The 17,401-nt window shown below is 41.3% G+C and overlaps 1 protein-coding gene and 1 non-coding gene across 4 annotated transcripts in view; one reads left to right on the top strand and one right to left on the bottom strand.

The window, feature by feature from the left end:
* The window catches only part of XPO5 (exportin 5), a 43,166-nt gene that overhangs the window by 17,679 nt on the left and 8,086 nt on the right, over positions 1–17,401 (top strand). For all 3 annotated transcript variants that reach the window (XR_003006047.1, XM_024766003.1, XM_024766002.1), the window contains 8 exons: positions 959–1,077; positions 2,157–2,312; positions 3,530–3,571; positions 3,896–3,985; positions 4,753–4,952; positions 5,765–5,864; positions 6,726–6,907; positions 16,163–16,263. Coding sequence is in view for 2 of the 3 variants with exons in the window: in XM_024766003.1 (XP_024621771.1) it covers positions 959–1,077; positions 2,157–2,312; positions 3,530–3,571; positions 3,896–3,985; positions 4,753–4,952; positions 5,765–5,864; positions 6,726–6,907; positions 16,163–16,263 (990 nt within the window). In the remaining variant the exon portion in view is untranslated. The remainder of the gene's footprint in view (positions 1–958; positions 1,078–2,156; positions 2,313–3,529; positions 3,572–3,895; positions 3,986–4,752; positions 4,953–5,764; positions 5,865–6,725; positions 6,908–16,162; positions 16,264–17,401) is intronic.
* Positions 349–420, bottom strand: TRNAD-GUC (transfer RNA aspartic acid (anticodon GUC)). Its single transcript has one exon. It is a non-coding gene; the product is annotated as a tRNA-Asp (tRNA).

Here is a 17,401-nt window from a genome sequence, read left to right as displayed (position 1 = left end):
TAAGGAAAGGGTGTAAGTCACAGCTTTGGAAAAAGTCCACACTATGGTCAGTTACCAAGTACACTAGTTACTTGGCATTCATGGGATTTAACATTCAGTTTTATGTGTTCACAGTTGACTGTAAAGGTCCCTGGTATCTAGTAACTTGAATGTTTGCAGAGGCCCAAATATGTTGTACCAAGATGAAGCTAGTGAATGTGAGCACTGTATGGAAGCAAGAAAAGTAATTTGTAATTCGTTTCGCGGGGGCCTTGCTGTTGAAGTGACGCCCTTTGATGATACTTGTGGGGCTTTTTCTTTTCTTCTTTTTCATATTTTGGTCGCGTCACGTGGCTTGCGGGATCTCAGTTCCCTGACCAGGGATCGAACCTGGGTCATGGCAGTGACAGCACCAAATCCTAACCACTAGGCCACCAGGGAACTTGATGATACTTGTGAATTTGGAGGGTGGCACAGTTCTCTGCACAGGGCCCTTGCAGTTGTCATGAGGCTACTGGGTGTGAACAGCATTTTGTATCTTACAGCAATTCCTTGTTGGAAAGATTCTTTATGGTCTTAGATATCATAATTATTTAGATTCCCATGGACAGATTATGAAAGGAGGGGGGAAATTAATTAATATTTCTCAATTGGCCAGGCACTGGTTTTGATGCTTACATGTATATTCTTATTCAGTACTTAAACTGGCTTTACAGACAAGGCTCACATAGGTGAATTCAGACAGTTTTGTTTTTAGAGGTAGAGGCAGGATAGGGATCCCTTTCTGCTTCCTTTTCTTTTCCCAGGCTGAGAAGGGTTAGATTACCTTGTTCCTTCAACTGTGAAATTACCTAGTGGTTTCTACAGCCCCGTGGTCTCTGTGTCTTCTGTGATCCTACAGTGTTTATAAGTGCGTGTGTGCGTGCGTGCGTGTGTGTGTGTGTGTGTGTGTGTGTTTTAAAACCCTGTTCCCCTGCAGCTGGAACTGGAGAAGGCAGCCTCTGCTCCATCTTCTCACCTTCATTTGTGCAGTGGGAAGCCATGACCTTTTTTTTGGAAAGTGTGATCAACCAGATGTTTCGAACATTAGATAAAGAAGTAAGTAATTGTTTCTTGTGCTGATTGCATAATAATTTTGATCTTTTTAAAATTATTATTCATTTATTTATTTGGTTGCGCCAGGTCTTAGTTGCAGCAGGCGGGCTCCTTAGTTGCGGCTCGCCGGTTTCTTAGTTGTAGCATGCGAACTCTTGGTAGCAGCATGCATCTGGGATCTAGTTCCCTGAACAGGGATCGAACCCGGGCCCCCTGCATTGGGAGCGCAGAGTCTTAACCACTGCGCCACCAGGGAAGTCCCCAATTTTGATCTTCTTAAAATTGGCAGTAGGATAGGAAAATATGTGAGTGTGCATCTTACAGAAGAGGAAACTGAGATTCAGAGAGGGTAAATAACATGCTCAAGGTCACATAGCTAATAAATAGAGCTGGGACCCAAATTAGGTCTCTCTGACTTTAAGCCCCGCGGTGTTTAGTATTCGTTTTAGGGGATAATAAGATGAGCCTGACAGTACAGTGAACCACAGTAGGGTAACTATTATAGGGAGGACGGTGATGGAAGCCTTGAATTGGAAAATCTAAGACATACCTGCCAATTTATGGCAAACTGACCAGAATATTCATGATGGCAGATCTGTGTCCCTCTTTCCTGAATAATCTGATTAAACCAGATAAGAGCATATACTATATTAACTATGTTAATTAGATTAAAAATAATTGGATCACTTATTTTGGGGTAATTCGTCTTAACTCGTTGTAGGTTAGTTGTAGAAAGAATCTAAGTCCCTGAAGGTAAGTGAAATACAGTGCTTTTTCTCATAAATGGCTTATTAACAAATTAGATCTTAGGATCATTAACTTCATCTGTTTTTATATTCACTTCAGTTTGAAATGATGGCATTCTGAGTTTGTTCAATTTCTAGTCGTAGGTAATGCTACATCCCTAATAATGGCAGCATCATTTGTGAAAAATTTTAATAACATGGGGTAATGCTTAGAATTTTAAGGGTTAAGCACTATGTAAAACCACATGTGACAACCATATTTATATAGAGTGTGAAGGAACGTTAGCAAAAGTGGTTTTCAGTTATGTCAACCTCCTTTTCACGTCTGTATCACAGGAGATTCCTATTAATGATGGAGTGGAGCTATTGCAGATGGTCCTGAACTTTGACACCAAGGATCCCCTCATCCTGTCCTGTGTCCTCACTAATGTCTCAGCACTCTTTCCATTTGTCACCTACAGACCAGAGTTCCTGCCCCAGGTCTTCTCTAAGGTAAACTCCCTCTCCTTTGTAAACTTTATTTTGGCATTTCTAAGCTAATTATTTTTTGTAACTGTTTTTGTAAGTATATGAGACAAGCTAATAAACAGTTGTTTATTCATTTATCAAATATTTACTCAGTACTTAATGTGGAGCAGGCACCATGCTAGTAGGAACGCCTTGTCCTTTACCACCTCTCTGTTTGGGGAGAAAGGCACATAGGCAGATGTGGTACCTACGTGGCACTGCAGTTAGTAGACGTGTACACTGAGATGGAAAAGAGTACCTGAAGGAGGAGGTGTCAATGTGTGCTGTCAGGTTGGGAGGTGATTTGTAAGAGGAAAGGTTTTGGGGTCCAGTTGAGGTGACTAGTGAGAGGTGAAGCACCACCTGAGTGAGAATATTGGACCAGGAGGAGGGAAGGAGTAAGGCAGAGAGGGGGTGAGTTCTGTTTTGCAGGACTAGGTTTAAAGTATACATATAATATCTCAGTGGAGATATCTCATGCTAAAATGGCTATTTGAGGTTAAAGGTCTAGATTCAGAAAATTATGAGAGAAAATTAAGGCATCGCCATCATAGAAATGCTAGTAGTAGTGGTGAAGCCCTAGCAAAAAGGAGTTTTATGTAGAGTTGGACATGTAGCTCAAGCAGAGAACCCCGACAGTCACCATCATTGAGGAAGAAGCCCTCAAAGAACAAAAAAATGGATGGCCAGAGAGATGGAGAAAATGTTGTGTTACAAAGTCCAGGAGAACTTCAAAAATGTGGACTCATTTGTTGCCACAGAAAGTCTTTAAGAATTGGAGAGTGTCCATTGGGTTCCTCTAGACCTTTGTCAGCGTGTTATTCCATTATAGTGGCTAGGGCAGCAGTCACATTGCATTGGGTTAAGGAATAAGTGGGAAGTTATGAAATGGAATCAGGGAAAGTAGACCACTCAACTTTTAACAAAAAGTAGGGAGATATGACCATGGCTGAGTTCTTGGGTGATAGCCTAGATTGTTCTGGGATTCTGTGGCCTTTATCTTCGTAAAGTGTTTGCTGGTAAAATTGTGAATCTCAAGCCTCTTGCAGAGTTATCCGAGAAAATGAACATCTGAAACTTTGTAATGCCAGTTGAAAACCCTTTTGTTACCATATTGTTTGCACTTTAGGGATTTTGTTAGAAACTTTGTAAAATACTTTATGCATTTGGTACTGATGAGTGACCTTTTTTCTTCCCCTTAGCTATTTTCATCTGTCACTTTTGAAACTGTTGAGGAAAGTAAGGTAAGATCATTAATTCAGCCTACCAATTCTAACTTCTTAAGAACAAAAATGTGAATACCCAACAATTAGTGTAGATTTTTCTAATACGCAAACGGGGTTAATAAAGGCAGGAGATAGTCATATGATGGGCTGTTTTGCACTAGAGATACTCTAGGACAAACAGTAAACATGTGGATTCTTGCTAACTATAAATATCACTTGATTATACTCCCCTAGCTGTGAAAATTGTGAATTTACCTCTGAAGGAGATATTTACGTGATTCTCTGCAGCATCTGTTAGTTATATTAAAAGTAGCTTTGAGTTCATCGAATATCTCTTCCCAGGCGCCCAGGACCCGGGCGGTGAGGAATGTGAGGCGACATGCTTGTTCCTCCATCATCAAGATGTGTCGTGACTACCCGCAGCTCGTGCTGGTAAGCCCTGGACTCTGTTCAAGTAGCTACTGAGACATGCCGAGTTTGGGTACATTTCTCTATAAATCCACACCTAACTATAGCTCACATAAGGTTGGTCTTCCCCAACTCCAGAGTTACTCAGTGAAGTTTAGAAATGCAAATATATTGCCTCAGAATGAATTGTTCTCTTCCACATGGATGACCACGTTTTCCCTGTCAGTGTACACCTCTTTACCGTACTATGCGTGATGTTCTTAACCACCACTGCCAAGTGATGTGCCTGGTCTTGAGAGAAGCCAGGTGCAAACCCCAACCTTTTCTGGAGGGTTTCTGTAAGAAGTTTAGCACTACTCCAGATAACAAATTAACCAAAAATTTCTTCTCTGAATACACAGCAGTTATTTGTGTGTGTCTGTCTGTCTCTCTCCCCCTCTCTCTCCTTCTCTCTCTCTCTCTATAAAATATATATACATAAGTATATATGTATAGAAAACAAACTGATCTTTGTCCATGAAGATACTGTAAAAGTTGATATAGAAATAAAAGACAGATGGTTTTCACAGTTGTAGAGTCGGAAAGTGCAGTTACCCAAATACTCAAACCTAAATTGCCTTGCCTGTTCAGCCAAAAGAAGAGTGTTATAATTAAATTATTAAGTGACAGTCTTATTGGCCTGACTGTCCTGGAAGTGTCTTCATCCTCTTTTTTACCTTCCTTGAGTGACCCACCACGCCTTGAAACTCAGACCGTCACCACCTCTGGGTTTTTTTCTTTGTGAAATGCAGCCCAATTTTGACATGCTGTATAACCATGTGAAGCAGCTCCTCTCCAATGAGCTGCTCCTGACACAGATGGAGAAGTGTGCCCTCATGGAAGCCCTGGTACTCATTAGTAACCAGTTCAAGAACTACGAGCGTCAGAAGGTGTTTCTAGAGGAGCTGATGGCACCCGTGGCCAGCATCTGGCTTTCTGAAGACATGCACAGGTAGGGGAGATCCTTTGCCCTTGACCTTGACTGCACTTGAGTACCCATTCTCTTCTAAGACCATGTCCGGGGTCGGGGTGTAAGGATATTGAGGTGTAGTGGCACTATCCGTGATAGCTGAAGGCCTCTAAAACAGGGGTCCCCACCCCCCCGGGCCACAGACCGGTACTGGTCCGCTGCCTGTTAGAAACTGGGCTGCACAGCAGGAGGTGAGCGGCAGAGGAGAGCTTCGTCACCGCTCCCCATCGCTCGCATTACCGCCTGAACCATCCTCCATACACCCCCGACCCCGGGTCTGTGGAAAAATTGTCTTCCACGAAACCAGTCCCTGTGGTGCCAAAGAGGTTGGCACCGCTGCTCTAAAAGCAGTCTTATAAGTGAAGTGCCGAAAACATCACCTTGCTCTGCAGAGGCGTAGGAACAGAGATGAAATGACTAAGATGGATAGTGTGGGTTGGAACGCCACAGAGTGAGGTCTGCTGTGGTGTCTAGTTGCAGCTTCAGCACATATAAAGAAGTGAGAACAGCCAGTAGGGCCATACAAAGTAGGAGCTGCACAGACACCCCTCTGTGCCCACATAGCCTTCTCAAGCTTGTACCCTTTTTGATTCTTAAAGTGTCACTAATAACATTTAGAAGTGGGAAGAGAAGTTAATAAATCTTCATATGACAGCTGACAATTTGATTAGATTCCTCTCACTGTAACAGCTGCTCTTTGGGGGTCAAATAATCACAGCTTATTAGCTCTTGAGGAAGAAACTACCCTTGCTTAAAATCATGCTGTAACTTGTCTTTCCCCCACCAACCTTTAGAGTGCTGTCAGATGTTGATGCTTTTATTGCCTATGTGGGTGCAGATCGGACAAGCTGTGACCCGGGCCTGGAGGATCCCTGTGGCTTAAACCGTGCACGAGTGAGTAAGCCTCTCCTGGGATAGGGAAGGTGCGTAGGCCACAGGTAGGAGTAGGGTGTTGTCATTTGTCCAGGTTCTTGTAGACTTATGTTTTTTTGTATACGAGCAAGAAATCTGGGAATCTCCACTTCCCTTAGTGTCTCCTTTCTTTTCTTTAGTCTTAAATTCTCGAGTTAGTTCTCACAGCAGAGCAGGTGGTCTTTTCTATGAAATCATTATTTTGGCTTTAAGGATCTGTAAATAGCTTGGAGGACTGAAGGTGTAATGAGGAAGTAGGTCAGAACTTGGTCAGCAGGGTGGGTTCTCCCTGCCTTTGCTCTCTGGGAAGTAAAGTCCTAAATGGTGGCCTAACTTGCAAACCTGAGATTTTCCAGTTCTTTGCTATTCAAATAAGCATTGTTCCTGGTTCCATTACGGCAAAAGTCTTACTAATTAACCTGTCAAGTAGTCAATTGGTAGAAAGTACTATGAGTGAGGATTAGGGCAAAATCTATGAAGGCCTAAACTGGAGGATGCAAGGCCAACTCAAAAACAAGATGAAATGTTGGCAGGGTAAATACTGTTTTGAAGTATGTCCAAGCCACCTTCTAATTGGGGTCCAGTAAGCCTCTGGAAGGATATCCTCATGAAAGGGAAGCTTTTAGAGCCTACCACTGGTCCTGAAGATGGCATTGAAAGGATCCCTTTTGGACTTGACCTCAAAGGAAGGGACAGGGATGGGGGTGGGGGAGGGGGTGGGGGCGGCTTTTCATTTTGTCCAACTTCTATGTCACCTTTGCCATAACCTTGCAAATATCTAATAGCACTTTTGTCTTTTCTTCCCCTTTTATATTTACCTTTCATTTTTATGTTTTTCTGTAGATGAGCTTTTGTGTGTATAGCATTCTGGGTGTTGTGAAACGAACTTGCTGGCCCACTGACCTAGAAGAGGCCAAAGCTGGGGGATTTGTGGTGGGTTATACACCCCCTGGAAATCCAATCTTCCGTAACCCCTGCACAGAACAGATTCTGAAACTTCTTGACAATTTGCTTGCCCTTATAAGGTGAGTCAGAATAATGGTTTTTCTCTGTTGTATTTTTGCCTTAAAAATCTCAAAAGCTTAATTTGTTTATACTTCTTCAGATCATATGGTGATAAATAAGAGATTAGGTCTTGTTTCGTTCTAGAGGGACTCTCCTTTTTAAAAGTAACATGGACTCTCACTTTTTTTGTTGTTGTTATTCTAATTTTATTTTATTTATTTTTGGCTGCGTTGGGTCTTCATTGCTGTGCGTGGGCTTTCTCTAGTTGTGGCAAGCGGGGGCTACTCTTCGTTGCCGTGCGCAGGCTTCTCATTGCGGTGGCTTCTTGTTGCAGAGCATGGGCTCTAGGTACACAGGCTTCAGTAGTTGTGGCTCACAGCCTCTAGAGCACGGGCTCAGTAGTTGTGGCACATCGGCTTAGTTGCTCCACGCTATGTGGGATATTCACGGACCAGGGCTCGAACCCGAGCCAATGTCCCCTGCATTGGCAGGCGGATTCTTAACCACTGTGCCACCAGGGAAGCCCCGGCTCTCAACTTTTATAAGTCTTGCATCCCAAGTGAACACATGGGGGCTAATCTCAAAATGGCTTTTCTCATTTTGAGCCTCCTCTGTGTTCTTTTACTTCTTTATACTTCATTTCTACTTTTTACTTTGTTTCATTTGGTCTAAAGTTTTGCCACTAAAGGAATTGTTCATTGGGAGCAGGGCCGTTGCTTTCTGTAGTGGTGCTGCTCTGGGTCAGGTATTCAGACGAGCTAATCTGAATTTATCGGTGGTGACTGTGTTCTCAAATGGACCAAACATCCGCTGGCTGAACATGCCAAAGGAAGGCATGATACGTGCTCCACATCAGAGTCCTAGGTTTTTACTTCTCAAAGTTGAGTCCTCAGACCAGCAGCATCAGCAGTCACCTGAGAGCTTGTTTAAAATGCAGTATTAGGGCTTCACCCCAGACATACTACTAGATCAGAATCTGCATTTTAACAAGATCCCCGGGTGGTTTGTGTGCACATTAAAGGTTCAGAACCACTGTTATAAATCACATGAGCTAATATAATCAAGCGGAAGTAGGCCAAGTCTAGGCTTGTTGGTTACTCAGTATATGTTTGATGATTCAGGGATAGATGCTCTCTACAGTGAAAGAGAACCTTTGGAGAGAATCAGTTTTTACTGGCCAAAGCAAAATTTGATTGCTTTTTACATCTCCTAGTGTTTCTGAGTTCAGGTTAGAACTCTGTTCCACTGTTTTTTGGCCTCTTACCCAGGGTGTTAGAGCGGAGTCTCAACTGAGTAAACCAAATTTACTCAATATGAGTAAATCAAATTCCTCATGTCTCAGGGATGCTCTGCTGAAACAGACACCCTGGACCATATGCTTAAGAATCCAAGGTTTTAAGCTAATGTTGACCAAAGTGGAGGGCTGGAGTGTCTGAACAAGTTGTCATTGTGGACATGTCTATGGAAATAGACAATACTTCGCTCGCATTTCAAAAGGAGGAAAAAGATTTCAAAAAGAAGTATGGGTTACATGTTGGGAGGGTAGTAAAATATTTAGTCAAGGAAAAGTTTGTCTCCATATTGATGTTTTTAAGACCGAAAGGATCTTCTGTAGTTTAGAGAAATGTGAAAGTGATGAAGTCAGATAGCAACAGAGTCACTGACTTTTTAGGCCTGTGGCCAGAGTCCCTGTGGTGGGAACCTAGACCTGGAAACAAGGTTCATCCCTGGTTAGGTGAGGAGACAAGAGATTGTCATCGTGATATTCTTCTAAGAGTACAACACTTTTGGAAAAGCCCAGAGTCAATCAAAAGGTATTTGAAAAATGCTGACCGTAGTAAATGGAGTAGTTAGACTCCCTGAGCAGTGTGCAGCTGGAGCTGTTAGAGTTTTGTCTTGTTTTTGTAGTAAGTTTTATCTTGAAGTATAATGTTAAGGGTACAAATATACATAAGAAAAGGACACAAATTGTGAGTGCGGGTAGATGAATTTTGACAAAGTGGACACCTCCATGTAGTCAGCATCCAGGTCAAGAAACGACCTTGCCAGCACCTCTTTTCAGTCCTGCGCGCCCCCCAAGGGTAACCACTCTTCCAACTTTCCTTCCCAGCACCTCTTTTCAGTCCTGCGTGCCCCCAAGGGTAACCACTCTTCCAACTTTAACATTTTGCCTGTTTTTTTGAGTTAAAAGCATGCACTCTTTTGTACCTTGGCTTCTCTTGTGTAATATTATGTTTGTGAGCTCATCCGTGTTATTGCATGTAGTTGTGGCTTGTTCATTCTCATTGGTGGGATGGTATTCCATTGTGTGAGTGTGCTGTAACTCATTTATCCATTTAGTGTTGATGGACTTTTGGTAGTTTCCAGCATTTTTTTATCACTACGAGTGCTGCTGTTAACATTCTTACAAATGTTTTTTGGTGTATGCATAATTTCTGTTGGGTAGGAGCAGAATCCTACATGTAGGAGTAGAATTCCTGTTTATAAGGTATGCATATTTTCAGTTTTCATAGATAGAATCAAATAGTTTTCTAAAGTGGTGTACTAGTTTACATTCCTACCAGTTTGTGTATTAACTCCTTGTTATAAAACTCCTGTTTTAACTCGTTGTCAAACAAAGTCTGATAATCGAAGGTGTTAGAGCTGCACTGTCTAGTATGGTAGCCACTAGCCACATGTGGCTGGCTACTGAGCGCTTGAAATATGGCTAGTCTGAATTGAGATAAACTGTAGGTGTAAAACACACACTATATTTTGAAAACTTAGTACAAAAAATGTAAAAATATCTCTAATTTTTATATTGCTAACATATTGAAATGATTTTTTGATGTGTTGGGTTAAATAAAAAGATAATTAATTTAACCTGTTTCTTTTCACTTTTTAAGTTTGGCTGGTTAAAAAATTTTAAATGGCTTATGTGGCTTACATTCTATTTCTGTTGCACGGTGTGTTCTTAGTGGGTTGGGTGGAAGATAGATGTGGGGAGCAGAATTCTCTGGTTCTCAGAAGGTTCATTATTATCATTCATTATCTGTTTAGAATAACACCTTTTCTGTTAACTTAAAGTTTTTTACATTGTTTCCAGATATCTTGTATATGTTTTATTGAAATCTTTGTATGTGGGAAGTCTTGTTTAGCATAGCGATTATACTTTTTCTTTTTGGTTTGATATATGTATATATTGCGAAATGATTACCACAGTAGGTTTAGTTAACACCCATCAGCTCACATAGTTAACACATATTTTTTCTTGTGATGAGAACTTTTAAGATCTCTCTTAGCAACTTTCAAATACACAATACAGTATTAACTATTGTCAGTGTGCTGTATATTTTACATCTCCAGAACTTAACTTACCTTTTTAACTGAAGTCTTTCCCCCACCCCCCATCTCCCTCCTCGGGCAACCATCAAACTGTTCTGTTTCTATGAGTTTGGTTTTTTTGATTCAACGTACAAGTAAGATCATACTGTATTTGTGTTTCAGTGTCTGATGTGTTTCACTTAGCATAATGCCCTCAAGGTCCATCACATTGTCACAAATAGCAAGATTTTCTCCTCTGTTATGGCTGAATAATATATACCTGTGTGTATGGCAATTACACTCTTAGTTGGTGATACTAAGAATATTTCAGATAGGTACAGACTGCAGAACTTAAAACTTTTATCACTTGATTGTCTTTTTCTTTGCCAAAGCAATAACTAGTTCCTCTTAATGTGGAATCATAGTGCTCTAACTTGCAAGTGTGTCAGGAAAGGTGATACTTCAGGAACCTGAATGTTACTAGGGCTTGTAGGACTCCCTGGAGCCATAGATACAAGAGCAGTATGTACTGAGTCCTCCTTCCATTACTTGTGAGTTACAGGTGCAGCCACCATGGTGCCACCTCCTTGGCAAAGGGGAGGAGGAGGAGAGGAGACTATACAGAATACAAGATTTTGTTGTACCATCAGGGACATTTGACATATGATGTGTTATATTTTTTAAATTATATCTTGGGATCACAGTCACACTTAATTAAAGAATAAAAATAAAAAACATCTCATCTGTTCCCCATCAAATTTAAGACTATGAATTTCTTTTCAAGAAGAACTGATTTGGGGTTTCCCTGATGATGCAGTGGATAAGAATCTGCCTGCCAATGCAGAGGACACGGGTTCGGTCCCTGGTCCGGGAAGATCCCACATGGCGTGGAGCAGCTAAGCCCGTGCACCACAACTACTGAGCCTGAGCTCTAGAGCCTGCGAGCCACAACTACTGAAGCCTGTGTGCCTAGAGCCCGTGCTGCACAACAAGAGAGGCCACTGCAATGAGAAACCCACTCACCGCAGTGAAGAGTAGCCCTGCTCGCAGCAACTAGACAAATCCTGCGTGCAGCAACGAAGACCCAACACAGCCAGTAAATAAATAAATCAATAAATAGGAAAAAAGCTCTATTTTTTTTAAAAAAAGGACTGATTTTATCAGAGATCATTTCATAGTATTAGACATCTTCCCAAACAACCAAGAAAAACTTAATTCAGAAACTAAAAAGTTGGCAAATTGCAGTTTTTAAAAGTAAGTGGCACCACTTACCAACCCCTGAGCTCCACACAGCAGGAGGTAAGGGCTAAGGTAGAGTTATGGATAGCCTCACAGAATACAAGCAAATTGAATCCAACAGCATGTTATAAGGATTATACACTATGACCAAGTGGGATTTATCTCAAGGATATAAGAGTGGTTCAACATACAAAAATAAATCAGCATAGTACACCATATTAATAGAACAAAGGAAAAAAACCCACTTGATCATCTTAATTGACACAGAAAAAGCATTTGACAGAATCCAGCACCCTCGCATGATAAAAACACTCAGCAAACTAGGACTAGAAGGGAGTTCAAAAACTACTCCTGCTAATAAATAAATTCAACAAAGTTATAGGATACAAGATCATCATACAAAAATCAGTTGTGTTCTTATACACCAGCAATGAATGATCCCAAAAGGAAATTAAGAAAATAATTCCATATACAATAGCATTCAAAAGAATAAAGTACCCAGGAATAAATTTAACCAAGGATATGAAAGACTTATACACTGAAAACTAAAAAACATTCTGGAATTAAAGATGACCTAAATGAAAAGGCATCCTGTATTCATGAATTGAAAGACTTACGTTCGTTAAGATGGAAATATTACTCAAAGCAATCTACAGATTGAATGCAGCCCCTGTTAAAATTCCAACAGTGGGAATTCCCTAGTGGTCCAGTGGTTAGGACTCCAAGCATTTCCACTGCAGGGGGCACAGGTTCAATCCATGGTCAGGGAACTAAGGTCCCTCATGCTGTGCAGCACGGCACATACATACATACATACGTACATACATTTAAAAAAAACAATTTCCAACAGTTTTTTTTTGCACAAAGCTTATCCTCAGATTCATATGGAATTGCAAGGGGCCCCTAAACAGTCTTGAAAAAGAAAGTTGGGAGACTCAAACTTCTCCTTTTCAAAACTTACTGCAAAGCTACAGAAATCAAAATAGTTTGGTACTGAGAAGGATAGACACATGGAAAAAGATAATCTAATCAAAATAGGCAAAAGGCTTGAATAGATATACAAATGGCCAACAAGGCCATGAAAAGATGCTCAACATCCATAGTCATTAGGGAAACGCAAATCAAAACCATAATGAGATACCACTTCATACCCAATAGGATGGTTACAATAAAAAATGTTGAGATAGCTTCAAGATGGCGGAGGAGTAAGACGTGGAGATCGCCTTCCTCCCCACAAATATATAAAATATACATCGACATGAGGAACAGCTCCTACAGAACACCTACTGAATGCTAGCAGAAGACCTCAGACTTCCCAAAAGGCAAGAAACTCCCCACATACCTGACCATGTGGGTAACAGGGTCTTGGTGCTCTGGCCAGGTGTCAGGCCTGAGTCTCTGAGGTGGGAGAGCTGAGTTCAGGACATTGGTCCACCAGAGACCTCCCAGCCCCACGTAATATTAAACGGCAAAAGCTCTCTCAGAGCTCTCCATCTAAACGCGAAGACCCAGCTCCACTCAACGACCAGCAAGCTACAGTGCTGGACACCTTATGCCAAACAACTAGCAAGACAGGAACACCACCCTGGGTCCCATTCGCAGAGAGGCTACCTAAAATCATAATAAGTTCACAGCACCCCAAAATACACCACCAAATGTGGTCCTGCCCACCAGAAAGACAAGATCCAGCCTCATCCACCAGAAAATAGACACCAGTCCCCTCCACCAGGAACCCTACACAACCCACTGAACCAACCTTAGCCACTGGGGGCAGACACCAAAAACAACGGGAACTACGAACCTGCAGCCTGCAAAAAGGAGACCCCAAACACAGTAAGTTAAGCAAAATGAGAAGACAGAGAAATACACAGCAGATGAAGGAGCAAGGTAAAAATGCACCAGGCCAAACAAGTGAAGAGGAAATAGGCAGTCTACCTGAAAAAGAATTCAGAGTAATAAGTAAAGATGATCCAAAATCTTGGAAATAGAATGGAGAAAATACAAGAAACATTTAACAAGGACCTCGAAGAACTAAAGAGCAAACAAACAATGATGAACAACACAGTAAATGAAATATAAAATTCTCTAGAAGGAATCAACAGCAGAATAACTGAGGCAGAAGAACGGATAAGTGACCTGGAAGATAAAATAGTGGAAATAACTACCGCAGAGCAGAATAAGGAAAAAGGAATGAAAAGAATTGAGGGCAGTCTCAGAGACCTCTGGGACAACATTAAACGCACCAACATTTGAATTATAGGGGTCCCAGAAGAAGAAGAGGGAAAAAAAAGGGACTAAGAAAATATTTGAGGAAGTTGTAGTTGAAAACTTCCCTAATATGGGAAAGGATATAGTCAATCAAGTCCAGGAAGCACAGAGTGTCCCATACAGGATAAATCCAAGGAGAAACTCACCAAGATACATATTAATCAAACTATCAAAAATTAAATACAAAGAAAAAATATTAAAAGCAGCAAGGGAAAAGCAACAAGTAACATACAAGGGAATCCCCATAAGGTTAACAGCTGATCTTTCAGCAGAAACTCTGCAAGCCAGAAGGGAGTGGCAAGACATTTAAAGTGATTAAAGAGAAAAACCTACAACCAACATTACTCTACCCAGCAAGGATCTCATTGAGATTCGACGGAGAAATTAAAAGTCTTTACAGGCAAGCAAAAGCTGAGAGAGTTCAGCACCACCAAACCAGCTTTACAACAAATGCTAAAGGAACTTCACTAGGCAAAAAACACAAGAGAAGGAAGACATCATCAATAACAAACCCAAAACAATCAAGAAAATGGTAATAGGAACACACATATCGATAACTGCCTTAAATGTAAATGGATTAAATGCTCCAACCAAAAGACATAGACTGGCTGAATGGATACAAAAACAAGACCTGTATATATGTGGTCTACAAGAGACCCACTTCAGACATAGGGACACATACAGACTGAAAGTGAGGGGATGGAAAAAGATACTCCATGCAAATTGAAATCAAAAGAAAGCTGGAGTAGCAATTCTCGTATCAGACAAAATAGACTTTGTGGTCTATTTACAATATTGTGTTAGTTTCAAAATAGTTACAATATTGTGTTAGTTTCAAAATAGACTTTGCTGAGCCCCAGCAATCAGAGAAGAAAAAGAAATTAAAGGAATCCAAATCGGAAAAGAAGAAGGAAAACTGTCGCTGTTTGCATTTGACATGATACTATACATAGAGAATCCCAAAGATGCTACCAGAAAACTACTAGAGCTAATCAATGGATTGGGTGTTACAACAGAAACTAACACAATATTGTAAAGCAGTTATACTCCAATAAAGATGTTAAAAAAAAGATATTATACATTAAAAAAATAATAATGTTGAATAAAGAAAGTAATAGGTGTTAGCAAGGGTGTGGAGAAATTGGAACTCTTTTACACTGTTGGTAGGAATGTAAAATGGTACAGCCACTCTGGAAAACAGTTTGGCGGTTCCTCAAAAAATTAAAAATAGTGGGAATTCCCTGGTGGTCCAGTGGTTAGGACTCCATGCTTCCACTGCAGGGGGCCCGGATTCTATCCCTGGTTGAGGAGCTAAGATCCTGCACGCCGTGCAGCACGGCCAAAAGCATAAAAATCAATTTAAAAATTAAAAGTAGAATTACCATGTTAAGCAACAAGTCCAGCTTGAGGTATATACTCAAAAGAATTGAAAGTGGGTCTTAAAGAGGTATTTATACACCTATGTTCATGGCAGCATTACTTACAATAGCTAAAACGTGGAAGCAACCAGTGTCCATCAGTGGATGAATGGATAAGCAAAATGTGGTCTATACAAACAGTGGAATATCATTCAGCCTTAAAAAGGAAGGAATTTCTGCAACATACTACAACATGGGTGAACCCTGACTATGCTAAGTGGAATAAGCCAGTCATAAAAAGGCAGCTTAAACGTGGGTACTAATGAATGCACATGGTTAGACTTCAAAAACATTATTGAGGGTTTTTAAAAAATAAGCATGGTCTAAAATGATCTTTTCATTGTTCATCTTAAATATTTAATCTTGCTGGTCCATGTTCTGTAATTTTCTATACATTTGAAATGTTTTATAGTTAACTTTTAAAAGAGAAATAGGTAGTTATGCCCTCTGGCTATAGATTGTTCCGTGGTGCCATTGCTGTGGAAGGCAGGTAGATCAGGTCTGTAGTCTAACAAAGGTAAGTCATTTTGGTGGGGAAGAGATGCTTATGCTGGGAATTGCAGATGTGCCTCTAGGAGACTAAACAGCTGCCAGAGCATTGTTGGGTCCATGCTCTTGATTCAGAGACAAAACATCCTAAAAATGGGGGCATGTTACTACCTGCTCTGTGTTCCTGCCTGTGAACCATGATGCCTCTGACATTTCATCCTCTATCACGGGCAGTCAGAAAACTGGGAGTGCCTTGGCATTGTCTCAGGTTTGAAAGAATTTTGCTTTCCAGCTTTAGACTGTGATGTTGTCCGGCTCTCTCAGAATTCAGTTCTTGTGGTTGATTGCTGTTAGGTGTTGTATACTGTACAAATAAACTTAATAGCATCAAGCCTATCCCCTTCTCCAGGGAAACGTTTAAATTCCCCTGCCAAGAGTAGTGTTGACAGAGAGGTATCTATGTGGAAATGTAGTATCACTGAATTACAAGATGGAAACCCACTCTTTCCTTCTCCAGCAGACTAAGAAAAGTTCACATAGCATTCCTATTTTTTTCAGAACTCACAATACTTTATATGCACCAGAAATGCTAGCCAAAATGGCAGAACCTTTTACGAGGGTTCTAGATATGCTTGAAGTGGAAAAATCTGCTATTTTAGGTAAGAAATGTAACCTTTTTTTTTTTCTTGAAGTTTTCTATACCTTGGTATGCCTTTATATTTCTATACCTTATCTCTAATGCAGCTTCAGTGTGCCTTGTGTCACTTTCTCCTCACCTGGCACTACCTTGACCACCTGTTTGTTCAGAAATGCATGTATGGAGTTCCTACAGGCTCTCTAGGAACAAGTTTGTTTACTTCATTATCTTATCATGCAGAGAAGGTCTTCAGAAGCACACACACCCCATGTTAACCCCGCCTTCACTTTAGCTGCCAGCTGGTAGTATGTGTTAGAGCCTTTAGATTATAAATAAACCATGCTTTTTGACCTGAAGGATATTAGCGTACTTTCCTGCCTTTTGTGTATGGGGGGGGGACGTATTCAAACAATTAAGGTTAAATAGGTTTAATCAGTAAAATATTATGTATGTTATCACTTTTTTAAGGAATAGTTTCTGAGCCAAGTTTCCCAATCTTTCCCTTGATCAGAATGTTGCTTTAACTCATTTCTCCCATTAGCAAATAACTTCACGATCATAACTGTGATACGTGCTGTGAAGGCAAGTGACTGTGGGAGTGTTTATTGGGAGACCTGACCCAGTCTTGGAGTGGAGTCACAAGACTGCCTCCCAGTGGAGACTTGAAGGATGAACAGGGGCCAGCCAGGCTGGGGGCAAAAGGAGATGCTGAGCCTTCTAGGCAGACAGAATGGCAGGTGCAAGATCCCGAGGCATGCAGCAAAGAGCTTGATATGTCCAGGGAATAGGAAGGTGACTTGTGTGGCTGGAACACAGAGGGCAAGGCAGTTGGTTACAAGTTAGAGCTAGAGGACTTCCCTGGTGGTGCAGCGGTTAAGAATCCGCCTGCCAATGCAGGGGACACAGGTTCGAGCCCTGGTCTGGGAAGATCCCACATGCCGCAGAGCAACGAAGCCTGTGCACCACAACTACTGAGCCTGCACGGCACAACTACTGAGGCTGCGTGCCACAACAGCTGAAGCCCGCACACCTAGAGCCTGTGCTCTACAACAAGAGAAGCCACAGCAACGAGAAGCCCACGCACCACAGAGAGCAGCACCCGCTCACTGCAACTAGAGAAAGCCTGCGTGCAGCAACGAAGACCTAGCACAGCCAAAAAT

This window comes from Neophocaena asiaeorientalis, unplaced genomic scaffold (genome assembly GCF_003031525.2).
Source record: "Neophocaena asiaeorientalis asiaeorientalis breed wild unplaced genomic scaffold, Neophocaena_asiaeorientalis_V1.1 scaffold46, whole genome shotgun sequence".
Classification (NCBI taxonomy): Eukaryota; Metazoa; Chordata; class Mammalia; order Artiodactyla; family Phocoenidae; genus Neophocaena; species Neophocaena asiaeorientalis.
The sequence above is the reverse complement of the archived record's forward strand: the minus strand, read 5'-3'. Positions and strand labels throughout refer to the sequence as shown.